Source organism: Leptodactylus fuscus, chromosome 7, assembly GCF_031893055.1.
Source record: "Leptodactylus fuscus isolate aLepFus1 chromosome 7, aLepFus1.hap2, whole genome shotgun sequence".
Lineage (NCBI taxonomy): Eukaryota > Metazoa > Chordata > Amphibia > Anura > Leptodactylidae > Leptodactylus > Leptodactylus fuscus.
Window position 1 is genome coordinate 149,447,648 of NC_134271.1, and position 26,204 is coordinate 149,473,851.

Consider the following 26,204-nt stretch of genomic DNA (forward strand, 5'->3'; position numbering starts at 1 on the left):
CCATGGTGCTGTACATTATTATATTAATTCCATGGTGCTGTACATTATTATATTAATTCCATGGTGCTGTACATTATTATATTATTTCCATGGTGCTGTACATTATTATATTATTTCCATGGTGTTGTACATTATTATATTAATTCCATGGTGCTGTACATGATTATATTAATTCCATGGTGCTGTACATTATAATATTAATCCCATGGTGCTTTACATTTGGGGGTTACATACAGTACACAAAATGTACAAACAAATATAATACTAACAATGACTGACTGGCACAGTGGGGTAGAGGGCCCTGCCCGCGAGGGCTTACAATCTATGAGGGAAGAGGGATAGAGACAGAAGGTGAGGGGAGATGGTGATGTGGTGACAGTAGTGTTATCGGAGGTTGTAGGCCCTCCTGAATAGGCGCTGTGACCTGTACCTGTAATCCGAGCTTCTCTGGGGGGCTTAGGCTGTGGGATCACTTGAGTTTGGGAGTTCTGACCTCTGCTGCCTGGGTTTGGTGTTTGCACTAATGCTCATTACTAACATGGTGACTTTGGTCTAAGGACACATGCACCTAAAAATAAAAAAATCTTCCTGAAAAGGTGAGTCTTCAGGGCCTTCAGCTTTATAGCGAAATTCGGGCAACATGTCCAGAAATTACAAGGCTAATAAGCACCAGCTACATTTATATTAGACACAAAATCATGTGGAAATGCGCTAGCCACAGGGTGCGGCCTCCGCAATATGAAGCCGCATCTCATACAAGGACACTGTGGCCACACACCCAGGAACATGGCTGAACGCCCAGAAAATCCTGTCCTAAACCTTGAAGTTATCTCAAGACTCCTCATCCAAGTCTTTAATGAGTTTAAACATGGCTGCCAGGCAGACAATATGGAGGACACACAAAATGGAGTCAAGTGACACAAGATGGCGTCTTAACTCTAACAATGAATATCCTTACCAGGCAGACCAGAAGCAGAATACTTATTTCTACTCACTAATTCGCAACCCATTGAACAATGCTAACACATAAGTCGTTCTCGTACAATCCAATACTGTCTGTACAAACTGACCCGAGGGTAAACTACAACTGACCAGACAAGTCAGCCGAGATCGGACGCCGAGTGTGAAACGCTCCCCCATAACCAGATGAAACTAGAAACAGATCTGCTCAACGGAGGGAAAAAGACATTTTAGCAAATGTTTTAGTGATCGATGAACGTGAAAGATTTTTATTGATTAAATCACAAATAATAAATGAACATCTAAACAATCTCTATTCCAAGAATTGCAACATAACTCCTGTTTGTGTTTGACCGCGGCATCCGATGTGTTCCAACCAGCTAACACCCACTCTCGATGCTGTGGGCGGTCGTGAAGGGGTCTAAGGGCTGTGACATCACAGGGCCGGCTGGCTGCTGATTGGCTGCACACATGGCATTGTGGGTGATCCCGCTTTCCCAGAGTTCTTTGCCCCATGTCTTAACATGTGCAGCCGCCATTCTATGAAAAAATGCAAAGCATGAGGAAATCCGTATTCGAGGCGAATGGAATATTGCCTGAAATTCGGATCGAATTCCACTTCATCTGCTTCAATTCGTTCATCTATAAACGTAACATCCCGCTCATCCATGCACCTGAATAAGCGGCCCGTGTTTTTAGAGCCAATGAATTTTTAATATGTTGAGATATCAGTCCCATATCGAGTCCCTTAAATGTTGTGGTCAATAGGGTTGAGTGATCGGGATCAGAAAAGATCGGATTCCGATCTTTTCCTGCAGGATCGAGGTCAGAGGTTATTTCCCACAATGCTTGGCTAGTGGTCAATCATTGTTAGATTTTCCCACAATGATTGGCCAGTAGTCAAGCATTGTGGGAAATAACCTCCGACCTCGATCCCGCGGGAAAAGATCAGAATGGGAATCCGATCTTTTCCGATCCCAATCACTTAACCCTAGTGAAGAAAGAAAAGGAGACACCGAGCGCACTAAGTGTAGTATACGCTGTTGGAGAGTGACAAATCTTAGGAGAGTAAAAAACGACCAGTTGGCCTCTTGTAACACTTAGGAGGGCCAGGGCTGGTATCTCCGGTAATATATCAGATGTGGCCGGCTTTTAGGGGGTCCCTGGGTCCCAAATGTGCACAAAATCTGCTTTTTGATGTCCCCGACTACCCACCCCAACGTGGTACCCGACAATGACAACAGACAACCAGGTCTCGGGGGTAGCCGTTGCTCTTTTACTAGCAGGACAAGGTAATACAAATGCACATATGGAGTAATTCTTCACATACAATACAGCGATCTTTGTAGGTAGTGTCCAATTAAGCAGGTGATGGAGCTTGGAGCAGGAATGCTTTGGATAGTTTAATTAGTAGTTGCTTGGGTAGTTAAACTTGTATATACTTGTAAAGATGGCCTGTATCCAGGAGGTTAGTCCTCAACAAACTGGGTACACGTATGTAGGAGAAGAAATAGTGTTGTTGACAGCGGGAGACCCTCAAATTCTGCCAGACTAGCTATGGGTTTCTTAAATATAGATTTGTCCCAGACTTACTTGAATAGAGAGATACATGCAGAGGTCCCAGATGTATGGATAAAACAGGTCCGTCAACTTTAGTGCTTGTAGACTTGGAAATTCAGAGGAAAATGCTCTCTGAGAAGGATCTTGAGGACAGAGGAAAAAGACATCTCTGTTTGAAGTCCCCTGGGACTTGGCTGCCATTTTCAGCTCCACATGTGTAGATCTCTTCACACAAAAGAAGACAGGGTTTCCAACCCCCACTCTCTAGAGAGGCTGTAACTCAACTCCTCCTCCAGGCCAATCAAGGGAGCTTGATTGGTTCTGAAGGTCACCTGATCACACTGGACACTCCTTGACAAAAATTACAATGCAAAGTATAGGCAGGTGCAGTTCACAAAACAGCCACAAGATGGCGAAATTAATAGACCCCCCTGAGTGCTGGCTCTGGTGAAATAGAAATACTGTTAATATAGAAGGAATGGGGGAGGAACCTCTTTACCTTATATGCAAATGTCCATACCATCTCGGTCTGCAAGGACTATTAAAGGGAATGGGCACGAGCAGTACCGGGACATTACACTCTCACCTGATGGGGTTGTGATGGAGTCACAACACCCAAAGATGCAGTTACAAGGTAAGTGATTCTGGTGAGAGTGGCAGCGGTTCCGTCAACAGACACGGGAAACCCAGGAGGTAAGCAGGGCAAGAAATGGAGACAAGGATCCGCACAACGCGTTTCAGGTTGTAAAACACCCTTTTTCAAGTGCATAAATCACAGATACACGTCGGGCAAGATGCCTCACAGATACACGTCGGGCAAGATGCATCTTGCCCGACATGTATCTGTGACTTGTGCACTTGAAAAAGGGTGTTTTACAACCTGAAACGCGTTGTGCTGTACTGTATTTTTATTCCATTAAAGCTGGTCCTATCATCACGATTGTTTCCTACTCCTTGCTTCTCCTGCACAACCATTGAGCGCGGATCCTTGTCTCCATTTCTTGTCCTGCTTAACCCTAGCGGACAAGCTTTGCCTTCCAAGGCTACTTCCGGAACCAACTCCCGCCATCCGCTATAATATTTCTTTCCCCTTCTATGTAACTAAATTCTGAAATTCATACAACATAGAACAAGTCTTCATTTTACTTCAATGTCTGATTTTAAAGGGATCCTATCAGTAGCATTCCCTTTTTGAACAAAGAACACGTCGGAATAGCCTTAAGAAAGTCTATTCTTCTCTTGCCTTTCTTTTTCTGATCCGCGCCGCCATTCCTGAGAAATTTCTTCTTTCTTCCATATGTAAATGAGTTTTCAGACAGCATGTCCGTCGGCCATTTTTCTGTGGCTGAACAGGCGTTCGTGTAAGAGGCCACAGGAAAATGGCCGACGGACATGCACAGTTGGCGCTTTTGGATGAAGATGAAATAGCTCTAATAAGACTATATTATGATTAGCTTCATTTTCAGTCCAAGACCAGGGCGATGTTTCAGCCGACCATTAATGTACGCCCCATAGCCAGTGCTGCCGGCTGTGTCCGTAAATATATTCAATGCCACTGAATCATCAACATCTTCCTGCCAACCAAAAATTCCAACCAGATGCAAAGATCTTCCTTCAGGTCTTTAGTCAATGTAATATACGACTCTGGGGATTTGAGACCCTGAGTCGCAACGTACTGTCTTTTTGAAAAAAAAAACCCAACAAATAACTCATCGATCTCTAAAAACGCATCCAACAATAAGCTGAGATAAGATAATCCTCTAACTTACAGCTAACAGAATCAGAACTAGCTAAAAATAAAACTCTGAGAAACTTCTAGAACCTGCTCAGGCCGGGGCACAGCTGACCCATGACCTCTGACAGGTAAGAACCACTGGGGAATAAAACAGGGGAGGGAAAGAAGAAACCGACCGTACCAAACTTATAATGTAAGCACTTTAATAACATATTTAATTAAACAATTAATTAAAGTAATAACTTGTACAGGTTCTGTAGCACCATGGGCTCCAATCACGGGGGTTCTGAGGAGGTGGCGGCGCATGTTCTTCTGAGGGATCTCCTCCAGACCCGGATTACAGCATCAGTCTCCTCCTGGACAGTCTGTGATGTAACGTGACGTTGGTGGATGGAACAAGACACGATTGGATTCAGGTCTGGGGAGCGGGTGGGCCAGTCCAGGACATCAATGTCTTCATCATGGAGGAACTACTGACACTTCATTCATATGAGGCCTGGCAATGTCATTCATCAGATGGCCCAGGGCCAACCGCACCAGCATATGGTCTCACAAGGGGTCTGGGGATCTCATGTCGGTACCTAGCGAGCACATAGAGGGTTGTGCGGCCCTCCAAAGAAATGCCACCCCACACCATTACTGACCTACTGCCAAACTGGTCATGCTGGAAGATGTTGCAGGCAGCAGATCGCTCTCCACGTCTGTCACATGTGCTCATTGTGATCCTGCTCTCATCCGTGAAGAGCACAGGGCTCCCATGTCGAATCTGCCCATCTTGATTTTGTCCGACAAATGCCAATTGTCCTGTCCGGTGTTGGGCTGTGGGCGTGAACAGTGTAGTTTTTCCTGACAGCCAGCAGGGGGCAATGATTAGCATAAATCCAGGCTAAAGGACCAGTGCACTTCAGCCCTTCTTGCTTCACAAACAGCATCCATGGTATTCTCTGCAGTCACCACTAGGGGGAGCCTAGTGCAGGGAGAATTTTACAGATTCCATTGAGTTCAGTGGTAACTGTATAACTTCCTATGCACTGAGCTCCCTCTAGTGGTCGCTCCAGGATAATGCTTGGGATCTCTAGTTAGGTATGACGCTGTCACGGGGATATTTAGCAATGGGTTATTGTTATACTAAATTAGTAAACTCATCAGAAGACTCGAGGGGGGTGGTGGACCATACCATGATTTTATAGGGGTGATTTGCAGGGGAAGACTCCGATCCTAGCCGATTAAGGCGCTCAGGGATAGGTCTACAAACACACCCACGTGCATCAAACTTGTAAGATATATGATAAAAAATTACATATTTTTTAAATTAGATGATTAATTAGTTCACAAAAACAATAACGACGCCAGTAATAAAAATTATAGAAAAATATATTTTATATGACAAGTCCTTTACAGTAATAAATAACAATTTACATTCTGTTTCCCCAATGTCGCCGTATAGCAGAGAATGTATGAGGATATGGCGCCCTCTAGCAGGCCATAAGATGAACTGCAGGTTACATGCGTGTACTGGAGAGGATGGGTTGGGTCACCAGGTCACGCTTGTTTGTGTAGACCGACTTTCTCTCCATATCAGGACGACCCGTCATGGCGCTGGGATTTCTGGAGGTTCTTCCTCGTCAGAGTCAAACTCCACGTTTTCGTCCTTCACCCACTTCCCTGTCCCGTCTGGAATCCACCCAGAGCTGCGGAGAGAAGGAGCCGAGAGTGTGAGCAAGTACTACAGAGTGCCTGAGCAGGGAGTGACCACATGGGGGAGCCGAAGTCACCAGCAGTACCTACCTCCTCAGGGTCAGGTGGTGCTCCATTACTCGCCTCCTCTCAGGGTCAGCATTAGGCTCCTCCCCTTTATCTGAAGATTTCTGTGTCTTATTCTTGTTCTTGCTATTTTTCTTTAACTGAGACGGTCTGCAGATACCTGAGAGACGGCAAGATGTGAGAAACTGCTGAATGTGTACAAACCTCTATACAAGCAGAATAGTGAGCGCAGCTCTGGAGTATAATACAGGATAAGTAATGTAATGTATGTACACAGTGACTGTACCAGCAGAATAGTGAGCGCAGCTCTGGAGTATAATACAGGATAAGTAATGTAATGTATGTACACAGTGACTGCACCAGCAGAATAGTGAGCGCAGCTCTGGAGTATAATACAGGATAAGTAATGTAATGTATGTACACAGTGACTGTACCAGCAGAATAGTGAGCGCAGCTCTGGCGTATAATACAGGATAAGTAATGTAATGTATGTACACAGTGACTGTACCAGCAGAATAGAGAGCGCAGCTCTGGCGTATAATACAGGATAAGTAATGTAATGTATGTACACAGTGACTGTACCAGCAGAATAGAGAGTGCAGCTCTGGAGTATAATACAGGATAAGTAATGTAATGTATGTACACAGTGACTGTACCAGCAGAATAGAGAGCGCAGCTCTGGCGTATAATACAGGATAAGTAATGTAATGTATGTACACAGTGACTGTACCAGCAGAATAGTGAGCGCAGCTCTGGAGTATAATACAGGATAAGTAATGTAATGTATGTACACAGTGACTATACCAGCAGAATAGTGATTACAGCTCCGGAGTATAATACAGGATAAGTAATGTAATGTAAGTACACAGTGACTGCACCAGCAGAATAGTGAGTGCAGCTCTGGAGTATAATACTGGATAAGTAATGTATGTACACAGTGACTGCACCAGCAGAATAGTGAGCGCAGCTCTGGAGTATAATACAGGATAAGTAATGTAATGTATGTACACAGTGACTGCACCAGCAGAATAGTGAGCGCAGCTCTGGAGTATAATACAGGATAAGTAATGTAATGTATGTACACAGTGACTGCACCAGCAGAATAGTGAGCACAGCTCTGAGTATAATACAGGATAAATAATGTAATGTATGTACACAGTGACTGTACCAGCAGAATAGTGAGTGCAGCTCTGGAGTATAATACGGGATAAGTAATGTACTGTATGTACACAGTGACTGTACCAGCAGAATAGTGAGCGCAGCTCTGGAGTATAATACAGGATAAGTAATGTACTGTATGTACACAGTGACTGTACCAGCAGAATAGTGAGCGCAGCTCTGGAGTATAATACGGGATAAGTAATGTAATGTATGTACACAGTGCCTGCACCAGCAGAATAGTGAGCACAGCTCTGGAGTATAATACAGGATAAGTAATGTAATGTATGTACACAGTGACTGCACCAGCAGAATAGTGAGCGCAGCTCTGGAGTATAATACAGGATAAGTAATGTAATGTATGTACACAGTGACTGCACCAGCAGAATAGTGAGTGCAGCTCTGGGGTATAATACAGGATAAGTAATGTAATGTATGTACACAGTGACTGTACCAGCAGAATAGTGAGTGCAGCTCTGGAGTATAATACAGGATAAGTAATGTAATGTATGTACACAGTGACTGTACCAGCAGAATAGTGAGTGCAGCTCTGGGGTATAATACAGGATAAGTAATGTAATGTATGTACACAGTGACTGCACCAGCAGAATAGTGAGCGCAGCTCTGGAGTATAATACAGGATAAGTAATGTAATGTATGTACACAGTGACTGTACCAGCAGAATAGTGAGCGCAGCTCTGGAGTATAATACAGGATAAGTAATGTAATGTATGTACACAGTGACTGTACCAGCAGAATAGTGAGTGCAGCTCTGGAGTATAATACAGGATAAGTAATGTAATGTATGTACACAGTGACTGTACCAGCAGAATAGTGAGTGCAGCTCTGGAGTATAATACAGGATAAGTAATGTAATGTATGTACACAGTGACTGCACCAGCAGAATAGTGAGCGCAGCTCTGGAGTATAATACAGGATAAGTAATGTAATGTATGTACACAGTGACTGTACCAGCAGAATAGTGAGTGCAGCTCTGGAGTATAATACAGGATAAGTAATGTAATGTATGTACACAGTGACTGCACCAGCAGAATAGTGAGCGCTGCTCTGGAGTATAACATATATTCAGGATATAATAGACTACAATGGCCACCTGTGGAGCTGCTCCTTGGCTCAGTACAGGACGTCTCTGCTGTGTTCTTGGGCAGGTCTGGTGGACTATTTAGTGGAGAGCTGCTCTGTGGAGAAGACAATGATTTTGGAGGTTCCTCCACCATAGATGAGCTGCTCTTCCTTCCCTCATCTCCTGGCCTGGAATAAACAATGACAATGTGATATAAAGTAGCACTCTACTGATCAATAGCAACATTAATACCGTGGCCCCTGCCATAGTCTTTGCTGAGTCCAGGAGTGACAACCAGCACTGAAAATAATCTGGTTGAAACTTCATTTATATAGAACGCCCCTTTAAGTACTTGTGCAGTCTAGTACCTGTTTCTGGTGCAGCGGCTGTTATATGGTGCAGCCTTCAACAATGCATTATGGGTAATTCTCTTTGTCTTTTCCAGAAGAGGGGCCGGGGCCTGAAGAATAAGGAACAGATTCAAGTCAGACATCTGGATACCCTGAAATGGCTGCAGACATTGTGCTCAGCTCTGGTGCCCTGGATGTGCAGTCCTTCAATAAGCCTGGGGCAGTACAGAGCACCATTACTGCGCATGCGCAGTGGAGCAGACGTGTAGTGCCCTGGGCTTCAATGAAGAACTGCAATTCTTAGCATGTTGTAGTAATGTAGTCTGTCCAGCAGATGGCACCAGTACACCGTTATAATGCATTGTACTGTCGGGGTAGATGGAGGGGGACATTATACTGTGGAGGTAGATGGAGGGGGGACATTGTACTGTGGAGGTAGATGGAGGGGGGACATTGTACTGTCGGGGTAGATGGAGGAGGACATTATACTGTGGGGGTAGATGGAGGGGGACATTATACTGTGGGGGTAGATGGAGGGGGACATTATACTGTGGGGGTAGATGGAGGGGGACATTATACTGTGGGGGTAGATGGAGGGGGACATTATACTGTGGGGGTAGATGGAGGGGGACATTATACTGTGGGGGTAGATGGAGGGGGACATTATACTGTGGGGGTAGATGGAGGGGGACATTACTGTGGGGGTAGATGGAGGGGGACATTATACTGTGGGGGTAGATGGAGGGAGACATTATACTGTGGGGGTAGATGGAGGGAGACATTATACTGTGGGGGTAGATGGAGGGGGACATTACTGTGGGGGTAGATGGAGGGGGACATTATACTGTGGGGGTAGATGGAGGGGGACATTATACTGTGGGGGTAGATGGAGGGGGACATTATACTGTGGGGGTAGATGGAGGGAGACATTATACTGTGGGGGTAGATGGAGGGAGACATTACTGTGGGGGTAGATGGAGGGGGACATTATACTGTGGGGGTAGATGGAGGGGGACATTATACTGTGGGGGTAGATGGAGGGAGACATTACTGTGGGGGTAGATGGAGGGGGACATTATACTGTGGGGGTAGATGGAGGGGGACATTACTGTGGGGGTAGATGGAGGGGGATATTATACTGTGGGGGTAGATGGAGGGGGACATTATACTGTGGGGGTAGATGGAGGGGGGACATTGTACTGTGGGGGTAGATGGAGGGGGACATTATACTGTGGGGGTAGATGGAGGGGGACATTATACTGTGGGGGTAGATGGAGGGGGACATTATACTGTGGGGGTAGATGGAGGGGGACATTATACTGTGGAGGTAGATGGAGGGGGACATTATACTGTGGGGGTAGATGGAAGGGGACATTATACTGTGGGGGTAGATGGAGGGGGACATTATACTGTGGGGGTAGATGGAGGGAGACATTATACTGTGGGGGTAGATGGAGGGAGACATTACTGTGGGGGTAGATGGAGGGGGACATTATACTGTGGGGGTAGATGGAGGGGGACATTATACTGTGGGGGTAGATGGAGGAAGACATTACTGTGGGGGTAGATGGAGGGGGACATTATACAGTGGGGGTAGATGGAGGGGGACATTACTGTGGGGGTAGATGGAGGGGGACATTATACTGTGGGGGTAGATGGAGGGGGACATTATACTGTGGGGGTAGATGGAGGGGGACATTATACTGTGGGGGTAGATGGAGGGGGACATTATACTGTGGGGGTAGATGGAGGGGGACATTATACTGTGGGGGTAGATGGAGGGGAGACATTATACTGTGGGGGTAGATGGAGGGGGACATTATACTGTGGGGGTAGATGGAGGGGAGACATTATACTGTGGGGGTAGATGGAGGGGGACATTATACTGTGGGGGTAGATGGAGGGGGACATTACTGTGGGGGTAGATGGAGGGGGACATTATACTGTGGGGGTAGATGGAGGGGGACATTATACTGTGGGGGTAGATGGAGGGGGACATTATACTGTGGGGGTAGATGGAGGGGGACATTATACTGTGGGGGTAACTGGAGGGGGGACATTATAGAAGTGTGTTGGGCCATATGTGCACACTCTCTGTCCCTATTTCAGTCCTTAGTCAGGATATCTTTTACGTCACCAGTGTCCCTGGCCCCTTAAGCTACTGGTGTGCGAGGGGACCAGCAGGGGGTCTCCTCCTATACAAGTAATAAGGCCCCTGCAGCCGATCCCCGTACATAACAGAAGCTTCCAGTGCTGGGACACGGCCAGATCAGCTGATCGCCGCAGGTTCCCATTGTCGGACCCCTCTGATCAGATACGGATGGACTATTATGTGGACAAGTCCTAAGTATTAAAGACACCTGTGGGCCAAAAACGCTGCGATTCTGCCTAGAGGGGCGTTTGTTAGGTGTTTTTAATACAGCATGAAAAAACAATGCAGCATTTTATGCCAATCTCATCCCAAGATTATTGAGAAAATTTAAAAAAAAAAAAAATAAATTACTGAAGAAAACATATATTTTTGAAAAATGCTGCATTTCCCCCCCTAAACTTAAACAAAAATGTACAACGCGGGGGGAAAACATGAACACTTTGGGGACTGCGTCTAATGCGGCTGCTGTGAGATTTTCAGATGTCTATTGCCATGTGTGGACTTCGCATTAAAGAAGATCTCTGGGGGTCTGACACCCGAGAACCCTGCGGATCAGCTAACTGGAGAGGTAGCGACGTTTCTGCTTCACAGGACATGTGGTGTTATGTTCATCGGTCACATTGACTGATCGCACCTCAGTCCCATTCAAGTGAATAGGCTGAGCTGTAATACCAAGCATAGCCACTATACAATGCATGGCACTGTGCTTGGTAAGAAATGAAGAGGTCAAGGCGCTGTCTCTGCAAACAGCTGATCGGCCAGGTGCCTGGTTGTCGGACTCCTGCTGATCTGTAAATGATGACCGACCCCTACTAAAGGAATTTTCCTACTTATAACACTTACTCGCTATGCCGGGATGGGCAGTGTGTCCGATCACCGGGACCCTCAGCGACCACGAGAACAGGGGTCCCGAGAAGCCCATGTGAATAAACTGGTATGTGAATGAACCAAGTGCTCCATTGACTTCTGCAGGACTGTGGAGCGCTGCACTTGGTTGGCTGCCAGTCCTCAGAAGTGAATGGAGCGGTGGTCACTCACCCACAATATCACTCCAGTCACTCAGGGTCCTCCGCTCTCACCCCGACTGCTTTCGGGAATATCCCTTTAAGTCACAATATACATAGAGTACTTCCCCCAGGGGCACAGACCTGCTCCCCGGCCTCCTCGGCCCGGACATACTGCTGGTGCTGCCACTTCTGGACCTCGTTCTTGTGAGCCGCCTTCTTCCCGTAGAATCTCTGCAGACCTGGAAGAGGGGAGAGAAGAGACAATAAACGGGGGAACCCTCAAAATAACCCCCAGTGACCATCCACATCTGTGTACACATCCTATCAGATAGCTGTATACTCCTGGACACTGATGTAGATTCTGGGCGAATCGGTCACATAGGATATGACTGATCCTGGTAGGAGGTGTTGTCATGTGATCACAGCAGCCTGGACGGCGACTAGGGTTGAGCGATCGAGATCGGAAAAGATCGGATCCTGATCGGCGAACGAGTAAATTTCACAATCGCGATCGGGTTCCGATCCAGCCTAAAAAAGATCGGGAACGGAATTCCGATCCCAATCGCTCAACTTACCTGCACAGATCCGCTGCCGCTCCCCCACCCACACTCTCCTAAGCCACAACAAGCCCCGCCTACTCCCATCATGTGTAACACTAGCCTAGGGAGGCGGGGGCACGCACGGTGCTCTGAAGGCATGTCCATGAGAGAGGACCGGACCGAGAAGAACGGGGAGCAGCAGCAGATCTGTGCAGGTAAGCGGACACCAGGGGGAGATTTTTTTTTTTTTTAAAGGGGCTCTATCAGCAAAATCCTGCAGATAGAGCCCCACATATGCGTGCATAGCCTTTAAAAAGGCTATTCAGGCACCGGTAAAGTTATATTAAACTACCCCCCCCGTTTTAAAATAACCTAAAAATGAATGTGCTCTACTTACGGATCGTGCACGCTGGACGGGCATTCAGGGTGTGTCTTTATCTTCTTCCACGCCTCTTCTCCCTCCGATGTCCTCCGGTCCTCTCTTCCTCCAGCGCTCGCGAACGGACAGTGATAGCCTGGGCACATGCGCAGTAGCTGTAGTAGAAGCCGCATGCTACTGCGCATGCGCACAGGCAGTTTTTTATATCAGTGTCCGCTCGCGAGCGCTGGAAGAAGACGGGACCGGAGGACATCGGAGGAAGAAGAGGCGTGGAAGAAGATGAAGACACACCCTGAATGCCCGCCCAGCGTGCACAATGCGTAAGTAGATCACATTCTTTTTTAGGTTATTATTTTAAAACGGGGGGGGGGGGGTAGTTTAATTTAACTTTACCGGTGACTGAATAGCCTTTTTAAAGGCTATGCACGCATATGTGGGGCTCTATCAGCATGATTTTGCTGATAGAGCCCCTTTAATCACTACACAGCATAGAGTCCAAAAATCTAAACAATTTTTGGACTCCATGCTGTGTAGTGAATAGGATCGTTTTTAAAATCCGATCTTCGATAATTAAAAAAAAATCCCATTGACTTGCATTGGGATCGGAATCAGGTTCGAATGGAAAATGATCGGAAATCGGATTTTAAAAACGATCCTGAAATTTCAAGATCAGTTCAACCGTAACGGTGACGTATTACATGTGTACTCACACGCTACATGCTTCTTCCCACTCCGGTGCACGGACAGCATATCGATGGTATCAAAGACCGGTCTGTGGTGACACACGGTGCAGGCGTACCTGACGGGAAACACACAAGGCGGTGACATAAGCGTCCACTCTGGATATTAGCGCAAAATTAGAGTAAAAGACCAATAATCCAGATTATACGTAAATGGTGACTATACAAGTGTATTCCAATAATACGGGATTGCCCTCAGTGATGAGACGACAACTCCGCGGGCTAATATTACAATCATGGGCGGAGTTATAAACAAGCTCCGCCTCCCCGTATTACAGTACGGTGCAGCAGACTCCTGACTACTGTATAGTCCTAGGTTTGGGGTTGTCAGCCGTCACCCCCTGATAGTAGCCGACAACCTCCGCAGGGTCCCGTGAAGGAGCCATCATCTGACAACCCGATTCCTCCATTGTCCCGGTTGTTTGTGGTCAGGTGACGCCCCCCGGACACGTACCGGCCATTGGCCAGGAGCAGCGCCTCGTCCTCGGGGATGTAGCTGGCCAATAGGTCGGCCACTCTTCTTTTCTGTAGGGGAAAAAAATCAGGATCAGATTTGAAGGTTCCCCCTTTAAGGTTTGACCCCCAACCCCATATTCGTGTTATTAGTTGCCTACAAATCCCAGCATGTCCTCACCACAGGCACTGAGCCCACACAAGGGCAGGGTATGCTTAGACTTGTAGTCCCCCACTCCTCACCTTTAACACGTTCAGCTGGCTGCCATCGTCCCCTTCCCGTTTAAACGACATCTTGAGCCCTTCCCGGCCGCCGTAGCTACGCGCAAAGCCTCACGGGAGATGTAGTTGCTGGTCACCGCCGCGCCTGTCCTCGCCAGTGACGTCACCCCCCTGCCGCGTGGCGCGATGCATGCCGGGACATGTAGTCCTGTCTGACTCAGGTACGTACGTGATTGCAGGGCCCTCCGACTACACGTCCCAGGATGCGCCGCTGCTGTCACCGCTGGCCAGTTGCTGTTGACAAGTCCATGCCATAGAGGGGGCTTCCAGAACGGCTGGTGCCTTGTAAATGGGAAGTGAGGAGGGGGCTTGTGTAATATCCATTACTGGAATCCCCCCTCCCGGGCGGGGTCATGTGATGCACAACATGTTGTCTGTTCTGCACTTGTAATTGAGTTATGTCCTCTTAGTGCACATCATGTGACGGGGAGAAGGAGCCTCATTGTGCTGCAGGATCATCATGTCCTCCAGAGATGGCGACTCCGGGCTGCTGCGGGGCTCCAGGACCCGCTCCTATGGTAGCCTGGTCCAGTCCACGTACTCGCCGGCCCGGGTCAGGAAGGTGGAACATCTGGTGCAGCCGGGGGACACCCTGCCGGGGCTGGCGCTGAAGTATGGGGTCACGGTGAGTAATGATGGGGGGACTAGGACGCCCAGCATGCCCGAAATACTGGCCCGTGCTTATATATAGGATAGTATAGCGGAACTATAACTCCCAGCATGCCCGAAACACTGCCCCGTGCTTATATATAGGATAGTATAGCGGAACTATAACTCCCAGCATGCCCGAAACACTGCCCTGTGCTTATATATAGGATAGTATAGCGGAACTATAACTCCCAGCATGCCCGAAACACTGCCCTGTGCTTATATATAGGATAGTATAGCGGAACTATAACTCCCAGCATGCCCGAAACACTGCCCTGTGCTTATATATAGGATAGTATAGCGGAACTATAACTCCCAGCATGCCCGAAACACTGCCCCGTGCTTATATATAGGATAGTATAGCGGAACTATAACTCCCAGCATGCCCGAAACACTGCCCTGTGCTTATATATAGGCTGGCGCTGAGGTATGGGGTCACGGTGAGTAATGACGGGGGGACTAGGACGCCCAGCATGCCCGAAATACTGCCCTGTGCTTATATATAGGCTGGCGCTGAGGTATGGGGTCACGGTGAGTAATGACGGGGGGACTAGGACCCCTAGCATGCCCGAAATACTGCCCCGTGCTTATATATAGGCTGGCGTAGGGGAACTATAACTCCCAGCATGCCCAAAACTGCCCTGTGCTTATATATAGGCTGGCGCTGAAGTATGGGGTCACGGTGAGTAATGACGGGGGGACTAGGACGCCCAGCATGCCCGAAACACTGCCCTGTGCTTATATATAGGCTGGCGTAGGGGAACTACAACTCCCAGCATGCCCGAAACACTGCCCCGTGCTTATATATAGGCTGGCGCTGAAGTATGGGGTCACGGTGAGTAATGACGGGGGGACTAGGACGCCCAGCATGCCCGAAACACTGCCCTGTGCTTATATATAGGCTGGCGTAGGGGAACTACAACTCCCAGCATGCCCGAAACACTGCCCCGTGCTTATATATAGGCTGGCGCTGAAGTATGGGGTCACGGTGAGTAATGACGGGGGGACTAGGACGCCCAGCATGCCCGAAACACTGCCCTGTGCTTATATATAGGCTGGCGTAGGGGAACTACAACTCCCAGCATGCCCGAAACACTGCCCCGTGCTTATATATAGGCTGGCGCTGAAGTATGGGGTCACGGTGAGTAATGATGGGGGGACTATGACTCCTAGCATGCCCGAAACACTGCCCCGTGCTTATATATAGGCTGGCGTAGGGGAACTACAACTCCCAGCATGCCCGAAATACTGCCCCGTGCTTATATATAGGCTGGCGCTGAAGTATGGGGTCACGGTGAGTAATGATGGGGGGACTAGGACGCCCAGCATGCCCAAAACACTGCCCTGTGCTTATATATCGTCTCTTGATTTGGAACTACAACTCCCAGCATGTCCACATTATTTGTAGGGTCAGTAGTTTCTTACGTACAGGCAGAATGTTAACCCTTTGGTTTCGGGGGTACTACAACTCTCAGCCTGTTGATGGCTTGCCATGTATCTTCACAGGGTAGTACTACAACTCCCAGCATGCCCACGACTCTATTAGTAGGGTTGATAGCTCCTCACGTACCGGCAGACTCAGTTTTTGGGACACACGGGCGGTTTATGTTTCTTAATTCTTGTAGAACTATCAGTCCCAGCATGCCGTGTCAGAATTGTCCCCCCGTGCTGTCATGTCATGTGCCCTGTGATTTGCCCCTGTGGGGGCATTTATATGGTACATGCCGTGTCAGGGGCAGTTTCAGTGTCCTGTATGTTGTAATGAGCGCCCTCCTGTGGTTTGGGAACTTCCCCTAAAAATTGGAGAATTTCAGTGACTTTCTGTTCTTGCCTCATATTCTTGCGTCCGTTTCTGGGAAAGCTGTGTGACCGCTAGCGTGATGCGGTGTTACCCCCCTGTAGGCTGTGAGGGTTCTGGAATATTCCCAATGTTATGGGGCGCAAGGTACGTGGATGCCTTGTCCCCGTGTTGCGGCCCAGCAGCATTCAGATTGATGGAAATGGCGACGGTCGCAGTCACATGACCGCCATTGTGGGGTAACAGAAGGCCCCTTTACTCGAATCGCACGAACGCCGTGGTCACGTGACTCAGTTCCTCTTCCGATTTGACTTGTCTCTTTCAGATGGAGCAGATCAAAAGAGCGAATCGCCTCTACACCAACGACTCCATCTTCCTCAAAAAATACCTCAGCATCCCCGTCCTGACCGAACAGCCGGAGCTGACCAATGGGGAGCATCCTACGGAGGATTCGGGTACTACAACCGAAAACGGCGCCCAGAAAGAGGGGACGGCGAGCCGCCCTCAGCGCAGTATGTCTGTGGACGCCCGCAAGGACGAGGTCTCCGCCGTTGACTTCATGAGCAAACTGGACACCAAAATCCGCGTCTCCAAGAGGGCGGCGGTCAAGAAGATGAAGGAGGTGGAGTCCAGGTAAGTACACGTGTGCTGTAACCCGTAGGAACCAAGGATATCCAACGTCCATATCTGATTGGTCAATGATGTCCATAAAGTGACACGCCTTCATCCGCCATCTTGTTACGTTGCCGGATTGTTTTAAGCGGTCCTGTCACTTTAAGAAAGTGGTGGCGGCCATTTTGTGCTTGATCATATTCGATCTATTGGTGCGCTAATATGGCCACCGCTAAAGGGGACGGGTCAGTGTGAGGGCAGACATCTTGTAGTCGGGCGACAAAGCCTTTCTTTATTGTAGATTTTAGTGGTGATTGACCCCCCCATATAAAAGATTTGCCATTTAGGGGTCCGGAAAAGCTGGGTGACAACTCCGATAAAGCCTGGACTGGAATGCGTCCTGTAAGCGGCAGCCATCTTAATTCCTCCACAAATGTCTCACCCAGCTTTCCTAGACCCCTGAAGTACAACGTCAAGTTGTAAGAATCTGGCACCTGGGAAAGCTGGGTGGTAGTCCTGAGCGGGAACCGTATTAGCAGACACCCAGCTTTCCAAGAAACGAATGAACTAAACTTAGTGGTATAAAAATATGGCTGCTTTCTGGTAAAAAAAACCCCAAAACACTGCCCCACCTGACTACAGGTTTTGTGTGGTACTGCATGGTGACGAATGGGGCAGAAATGTGGTCCTGTTTTTGGAAGAAAGCGGCCATGTTTGACTAATCCCTATAAACTTACTACTACAGGGTATCTGATATGTCTGTGATCGGTGGCGGCCCAATTGTAAAGACCCCCGCCGACCACAGGAATGGGGGGCCACATACAAACCAGACACTGTACTAGGCCTCTCTCCGACAGTCCCATAGAGATGACTGGAGCGGCACTGCACACGTGCGACCATTGCCTGTTCCTACAGAGGACACAGGCCCCTCACCCTGTTATGTTTACGTCTTGACACAACCCCCTTACTCACCTCCACAAGAGGGCGACACATTCTTAATTATATTTTTGTACTTTCAGCTCTCAGGATCAAGACTCCTCCCCCAGCGCAACCGCCAGCTACCAAGACCCCAGAAGTGAGGGCTCCCCTCAAACGGCTCAGCGTTCCCGACTCGGCCCCGTCCCTCTCACTGTCACCACGCGGGCGACCGCCCTCCGAGATCGAGAAGACGAAATTTTTAAACTCTGACCTCTACTGGTTTCTTTTATTTTTTTAAAATTTTTTTAATTTAATTTTTTTTTTTTTAATTTCTCAAAAATTATTTTAAAACGTGACTTTCTCAACTTGGGCGCCGAAAATTCCAAATTCTTCTTAAATGTGGCTAAAATTCTGATGTGTAAATTTACCCAAATTTTTAGAATTTTTTTTTTTTTTATTGAGATTTTTTTTTTTTGAACAAATCTTTTTGTTTTCGATCTCAGGGTTTATAAATGAGAAATCCTATGCACAGAGAAGATGCCGTAGTCATGAATATTTCACAGAATTTTAATATTGACACACCCCATGGCAAAAATAAGGCAACCCCCAAAAACACCTTCACCGAACCCATCGACCTCACCCGGGACCTTTGCTTGCACTCAGACACAAAATGACCTGGCTTTACACTATCCCGGCAGCCACCTGGCATTGTGTAGCTTGGGTTTGTATCGGATGGATTTTCTTAGCCATAGAGCCACCAGAGGGCGCCACGATAACCCATTGACCTCCTATGAAACTTCTGTATGCTGGATTATATGGATGTGTCTGAGACATCTTGGGAAGGTGGGGGGGGGGTCACATACTTCTGGACATGTCTATAGTCCTAATATCACTGTACAGCTGTTACAACTTTACCCCAGGTGGGGGCGCCATTGTCCTGGAAATGTGTCGTTCCATTGGTTCCTGCAATAATTCTGTGTCTCTGTGCCTATAAGCCTTTCTAGTTTACTGTTAGGTAGCTGCTTTTCTGCACCGCTGCGAAGAATGCGCCGTAAAGCGCCGTTTTTGCTGTTAATCTATTTTTTGTAACCTATTTTGTAGGAGGTGGATGCGTGAGCTTGTCTATTACCCTGCAGCACCGGTCAGGCTGGAATCTGAGGACATTTTTTGCTGATTTTTTTATTTTTTTTCTGTTTTTCACATGACTGTCAGATTTCAAGCAGCCGAGCTGCACGCGGGGTTAAAGTCCCGGGTCGCTCGCCCGTAGCAGATGGCGACCTTTGAACCTCACTTATATAAGACGTGGATATTTGAGGTTATACTGTAACTACAACACAGTTCTGATATGTCCCCATGGTTAGTTGTCACCCAGCTTTCTCAGGCACCTGAACTGTCTATCAGCCTCATTAGAAAAACTTGGCTGCTTTTCGCCAAAAATCGGTATTGCAGCTCAGTTCCATTGATGTAAACGAGGCTAAACTGCAGTACCACGCACAACCTGTGAATAGAGGTGGCGCTGTTTATGTAACTCTTGAACACTATAGAACTAGGCAAACTAGTCAGGGGTCTAGGAGAGCTGCGACCGTATGATCGGCCATATTAGATGTCATGGTTTTTAGGGGCTTACTGTCTAACGTGTGGCCGCCATGATCATTGTACGTGTTTACAAGCTGTAGCGTGATCTTGTGCCATGAACAAATATTTATTCTTTTTTTCCCCGTTTTTAAATTATTTTTTTTGGGATCGAATGAGCAAACGTGTGTGAATTAGGCCAATAGTTTAGAGGTTGCATCGGACCGTGTGTACATAGTATGTCGGTTTAATGGCGCCCTTGTGGCAGAGGGCTTGTATATGAGCGAATAGTCTACACGCTGATTCATGGACGGTTTTCTGATCTGTCTGTAATGGAGGCACGGTACTATGCGATATGTATACCTCGCTGGCCTTAGTTTGAGGCTAGAGACTAGAAGTCGTGGTCACAGTGCAACTTCCTGAAAGAGTCGCAGGGCTACACGCCGATCTTTGGTCACGCGAACAAAATCGCCATGTAACCCTAGCCTAAAGGGGCTTTCAGGGATTAGGATCCTGATAGGGCCAGGTTTCACGTCATAAGTCACATGACTTGATCGTGGGTCAGTCCAATTCAAATGAATGAGGCTGAGCCGCAATACCCAGTGCAGCCACTATAAAATGAATGGCGCTGTTCTTGGTGAGCTCGTCCGAACACTGCGACCTCTTCAATCAGCTGATCAGTAGTTGTGCTCGATTGTTGGACTCCATTATATGGATGACTTATCCTGAGGATAGGAGTCCTTGAAAACCACCTTAGGCCGGGGCCCCACGACACGGAAACGCTGTGAAAAAAATCGCGGCATTTTACAGTAAGGGCAAAGTGGATGAAATTCCAGCAAATCCCATGCCCACTTTGTGGTAAAAACTGCGGTGCGGACATGCCACGATTTCCAAAAACGGCGTGGTTTTGGAAATCGCAGCATGTCAATTATATATACGGAAACGCCAGCGGTTTCCCCATAGGTATAATTGTAACAGAAAGTCCACTGAGGAAAACTCTGCAAACGTACTGTCTAAAGTGTTGCGGGAAGAACCGTGATGTGTTGCCGCTGCGGTTTTTCCCGTAACGCTTGTTTGCCGCGGAACGTCCCGTGGGGCCTTAGCCTTATAGTCGGATTGTGATTTGCTCTTTATAATAAAAGTCGTAATGCTTTAGTTTTGTAGACATTTTGTATAAAATAATTTATTACTTTTAATGTTATTCTGTCAAAAAGTTGGCCAAAAATAATAAAATTGAAATGAAAACAAAGATTTTTTATTTTCTTTATGAACTGACTTTTTTTTTGGGGGGGGGGAGGGGGGATACTATCTATATTGCTATACATGAAGGGGTTATACTGAAATTTTTGCTTAATCTTGTATAATTTATATATTTTGGAATGGAAGGGGTTAAAGGGATCCTATCAATTTTTTCTGCCTCGGGCAGCCGACTGCGCATGCCTGACAAGAAGTAGGCCTAGAAGTTTGATTCCAACCCCCGGAAGAAGACACGTGAAGAGCCCGTTCATGAAGAAAATGGAGGCGGCGCTGGAGAGTTCTCTCGCAGCATTGGGGGACGCCCCCAGTGCTGTTTGAGCGCTGGGGTCCGCCCCCGGTGCTGCGAGAGAAGTCATTTGCATACCGTCGAAAACCAGGATTTCTACCGAACGGTGGCGCGGAGAAGACATCTAAAGGTAGGAGAAGAATAGCCTTTGTGATAGGCAGAAAAAATCTATATAATATTTAGTATTCATGTATAGGGGGGATATTTAATCTGTGATACAGATTTGCCGCAAAGCCCTTTCTTACGCCAGACATGTACCACGTTGCGTGAATATTGGCGAATGGGGGCGGGGAGCTGGATGTCCCTGCCCCGGCCCGATATATGTCCCTCATTTCCCAATTTCATGGGTCTTTACTTTACTATAGGTAGTTAGCTGTGGAAACGGAAGAAAGGGGGCGGAGCCATGCCAGGAACGGGGACTGGTTCCGGTCAGAAACGCGCCGAAGCCCTTGGGTCCGACGTAAAAGAAACCAATGGTGGGTGTTGGGTAAGTTGAATCCCTTTTAGGTGAAAATCAGGATTATTTTTGGCTAGAAGTGAAATTCTAGTAAATTGTTAAAAAGAACAAAATGAAACAATGAGGAAAAATTAAAAATGGGGGGAAAAAAATCTGCGTTATATTGTAGTTTACGAGAGGTTGGAGGTTACAGGGTTAAAAGCCATTTTCTGAAAGCCGATCTCCACTAGGCCTCATTTAGCCCGACTCTTGTTCTGTTATTTTAAACCAACTTTATTTGATGAATGGTCTGGCACACACAAGCCCTGAATAATGGCGGCTGGAGCGGAGAGATGGATGACGTGTCTGTAATCCTCCCGACCCTTTACAAGTCGCTTTTCTTCCTCCTTCCACATTACACAAAACGCCTCATAACATAGAAGAAGCCGCCGCACCTCGGCCTGGAATCTGAAGACAAAGCCTTCCTTAGCGGCTGTCATTCCTGACATCTGAGGCGGACATGTTCCTTGTCAGTGCTTTATAGACAATAAGGTGCGGCCATGTTCACATTAGGGTTTGTCACGGTAAAGCAAAACAGGTTGAAAAAACATTAAAAAATTGACACAAGTATTTTTTATTTTATCAGGAATGAAAGCGACCGTCTCTATAAATCCCTAGGCAGGAATATGGAGTCTGACCCCCATTTATGTGGGGAGTCTCTACAAGATTTTGGAGGGTCTGTGGGAATTTTTGGCCCATTCGTTGTTGAGGTCAGACACTGATGATGAATGAGAAGATCCCGATCACCATCTCTGTTCTAGTTTATCCTTTGGGCGTTGGATGGGGTCAGGGGTTGTGTAGTCACGTTCTACCACACCGAACGCCCCGACCATACGTTTATGGATCTTACTGTGTGCACTGGGGCACAGCCATGCTGGAACCGGAAAGATAGATAGATAGATAGATAGATAGATAGATAGATAGATAGATAGATAGATAGATAGATAGGAGATAGATAGGAGATAGAGAGATAAGATAGGCAGCACTCCAAAAAATAGGGTGCGGGTTTATTCCAAGAACATTCTAAACTCACACCCTATTGTTTTCACTACTTTGGAGTGCTGCCTATTTTGGCTATTGTGGGACTGACGCCTAATCTCTGAGGATTTGCACCTGTTTCTATAAAGATTTATACATTGTGCTGCTCTAACTGCTACTTGTTTTTTTTAGATAGATAGATAGATTGATAGATAGATAGATAGATAGATAGATAGATATTAGATAGATACAGTGTTGACCAAAATTATTGGTACCCCTGCAATTCTGTCAGATAATACTCAGTTTCTTCCAGAAAATGATTGCAATCACAAATTCTTTGGTATTTTTATCTTCATTTAATTTGTCTTCAATGGAAAACCACAAAAAGAATTGTCAAAAAGCCAAATTGGATATAATTCCACAGCAAACATAAAAAATGGGGTGGACAAAAGTATTGGCACTGTTTGAAAAATCATGTGATGCTTCTCTAATTTGTGTAATTAACAGCACCTATTACTTACCTGAGGCACCTAACAGGTGGTGGCAATAACTAAATCACACTTGCAGCCAGTTGAAATGGATTAAAGTTGACTCCACCTCTGTCCTGTGTCCTTGTGTGACCACATTGAGCATGGAGAAAAGAAAGAAGACCAAAGAACTGTCTGAGGACTTGAGAAGCAAAATTGTGAGGAAGCATGAGCAATCTCAAGGCTACAAGTCCATCTCCAAAGACCTGAATGTTCCTGTGTCTACCGTGCGCAGCGTCATCAAGAAGTGTAAAGCCCATGGCACTGTGGCTAACCTCCCTAGATGTGGACGGAAAAGAAACATTGACGAGAGATTTCAATGCAAGATTGTGCGGATGGCGGATAAAGAACCTCGACTAACATCCAAACAAAGTCAAGCTGCCCTGCAGTCTGAGGGTACAACAGTGTCACCCCGTACTATCCAGCGTCAGCGTCTGACTGAGAAGGGACTGTATGGGAGGAGACCCAGGAAGACCCCACTTCTTACCCAGAGGCATAAAAAAGCCAGGCTGGAGTTTGCCAAAACTTACCTGAGAAAGCCAAAACCGTTCTGGAAGAATGTTCTCTGGTCAGAGGAGACAAAAGTAGGAAAAGACCTCAACATAGAGATTACAGGGAAAAAAGAGGCCTTCAAAGAAAAGAAGACGCCCCCTACAGTCAGACATGGCGGAGGGTCCCTGATGTTTTGGGGTTGCTTTGCTGCCTCTGGCACTGGACTGCTTGACCGTGTGCATGGCATTATGAAGTCTGAAGACGACCAACACATTGTGCAGCATAATGTAGGGCCCAGTGTGAGAAAGCTGGGTCTCCCTCAGAGGTCAGGGGTCTTCCAGCAGGATAAGGACCCAAAACACACTTCAGGTCAGCACTAGAAAATGGTGGTGAGAGAAAGCCCTGGAGACTTGTAAAGTGGCAGCAATGAGTCCAGCCCTGAATCCCATAGAACACCTGTGGGGGAGGGGGAGAGATCTCCTGATGGCAGTTTGGAGAAGGCCCCCTTCACATCTCAGGGGGGACCTGGAGCAGGAGCCAAAGAAGAATGGTGTAAGATTCCAGCAGAGCCTTGTAAGAAACTCATTGCTGGTTACCGGAAGCGGTTGTGCGCAGTTATTGTGTCTAAAGGTTGTGCTACCAAGTATTGAGGTAGCTGAGGGGCCAATACTTTTGGCCAACACGATAGATAGATAGATAGATAGATAGATAGATAGATAGATAGATAGATAGATAGATAGATAGATAAAACATACATAATACAAATCAGACATATATTCTCATACCACAACAAGTCATTTATTGAAGAAATAAAACTATAGAAAACTTAGAAAATCTTGTTTTCAGTCGTAGGCATAGAAATCCACGTTTTAAAATTGCACATTTTAAAAAAAAAAATTCCAACATTTTGATCATTTTAGGTTATTTTGTGAGATTTACATCCTGGTAGAGAAATGTATGGTTAAAGAACAAAAAAAAAAATTAAAATAAAATAAAAACCAGGTACTATATATATTTTATAGAAGAAAAATAATTTGTGTTTTTTTATGTACCTGAAAAGTACATGGACCGTTGTAGCAGTGAGGACAGCAATAGGCCATAAGCAAAAGGCTGCGTGGGAATTGTGGCGTAAAATAAGCGCACAGTGTCACGGGTGTGGTTTAGATGGAAAGGGGTGTGGCTTGGATGAAAAGGGACGTGGTTTATATGAAAAGGGGCGTGGCTTAGATTAAAATGGTTGCAGCTTAGATGAAAAGGGATGTGGCTTAGATGAAAGGGGTGTGGCTTAGATGAAAAGGGGACGTAGCTTAGATGCGAAGGATTGTGGCTTAGATGAAAAGGGGTGTGGATTAATATGCCAAAAAGCGCACCACAATTGCAGCACTAGTTTGCCGTAAAATTCTAGACTAAAGTAGGCCAACTATTAAATGATATAAACCATGACTAGACAGTCTAAAGATGCCCCAGATTCATTTTCCAGACTTGTCAGACGGCCCGTCCATGTTTATGTTAAAAAAACGCCATATTTTACAAATGTAATAAATAATAATAAAACTTTATGGTACATGGAGGTTTTATGGGTTAAAAAAACATGGCGGCTTTCTTCAAAAAACAGCTATGAACCCGTCCATGGGTTGTCTCTTGTATTGCAGCTCAGATGGTGATTGACACTGATCTGTAATACCTCACACAACCTATGGACAGGGGTGGCGCTCTTTCTCAAAGAAAGCAGCCATTTAAAAAAAAAATAAAAAAATTCTGGTCATCCCTTTTAAACAATATGAGCAGAACCGACAGAACTCATATAACGTTCCTTATGTGCAATGTCGTGCTTTGTGCTCAACATCGCCCCCTGTTAAGCACATTTAAAGAAAAAGAGAAATGTATTAAACAGAATAACCAATCACAGCGCCGCGGTTGCCCTTCAGGTGTTGGCAAAATATGACAGTAGCAAAATTGTGCGTGTAAACAGTTGACAATACAAATAAAGCAGGCCACAAAAAGTTAGGACTTATCCCAAAATTTCCCGATGCCCCAAAAATTTACCCTGAAAAGTGCCCCATCTGTGAAAATGCCATTCTGACAAAATTTTTTTTTTACTGATACCTCTCCAATATACTGTCTGTCTGAAGTCACCAGTAGGGGGAGCTCACTATTGAGCTTAAAGGGATCCTATCATTAAAAGTAAATTTTTTGCCCCTAACACGTAGGAATACCCTTAATAAAGGCTATTCTTCTCCTACCTTTAGATGTCCTGTCCGCACCAGCGTTCGCTATATAATCCGGTTTTCGTTGGTATGCAAATGAGTTCTCTCACAGCATTTTAGGCGTCCCCAATGCTGCGAGAGAACTGTAGAGCGCCGCCTCCATCTTCTTCAGGAACGGGTCTTCACACGTCTTCTTCCGGCGGTGGCTTCAAACTTCTAGGCCTCGGACAGAGCCGACTGCGCATGCCTG

General features: G+C 46.6%; 2 protein-coding genes across 3 annotated transcripts; one reads left to right on the plus strand and one right to left on the minus strand.

Moving 5' to 3' along the window:
• Positions 1-5,651: 5,651 nt before the first annotated feature.
• SCNM1 (sodium channel modifier 1) lies at positions 5,652-14,188 on the minus strand. The gene is made up of 8 exons (XM_075281223.1): positions 14,125-14,188; positions 13,883-13,953; positions 13,399-13,487; positions 11,912-12,009; positions 8,630-8,721; positions 8,292-8,449; positions 6,044-6,179; positions 5,652-5,946 (listed from the first exon to the last, which is right to left on the minus strand). Exons 1-8 carry the CDS (start codon positions 14,173-14,175, stop codon positions 5,847-5,849), a joined length of 795 nt encoding a protein of 264 aa, XP_075137324.1. The 5' UTR covers positions 14,176-14,188; the 3' UTR covers positions 5,652-5,846.
• A 173-nt stretch (positions 14,189-14,361) lies between these two features.
• On the plus strand, positions 14,362-20,925 carry LYSMD1 (LysM domain containing 1). 2 transcript variants are annotated; one of them, XM_075283263.1, is made up of 4 exons: positions 14,362-14,459; positions 14,574-14,788; positions 16,935-17,242; positions 18,241-20,925. In XM_075283263.1, exons 2-4 carry the CDS (start codon positions 14,624-14,626, stop codon positions 18,407-18,409), a joined length of 642 nt encoding a protein of 213 aa, XP_075139364.1. In that variant the 5' UTR covers positions 14,362-14,459; positions 14,574-14,623; the 3' UTR covers positions 18,410-20,925. The 2 variants fall into 2 exon arrangements, with proteins under 2 accessions (XP_075139364.1, XP_075139363.1); XM_075283262.1 differs by having other exon boundaries at positions 14,362-14,788.
• Positions 20,926-26,204: the final 5,279 nt, after the last annotated feature.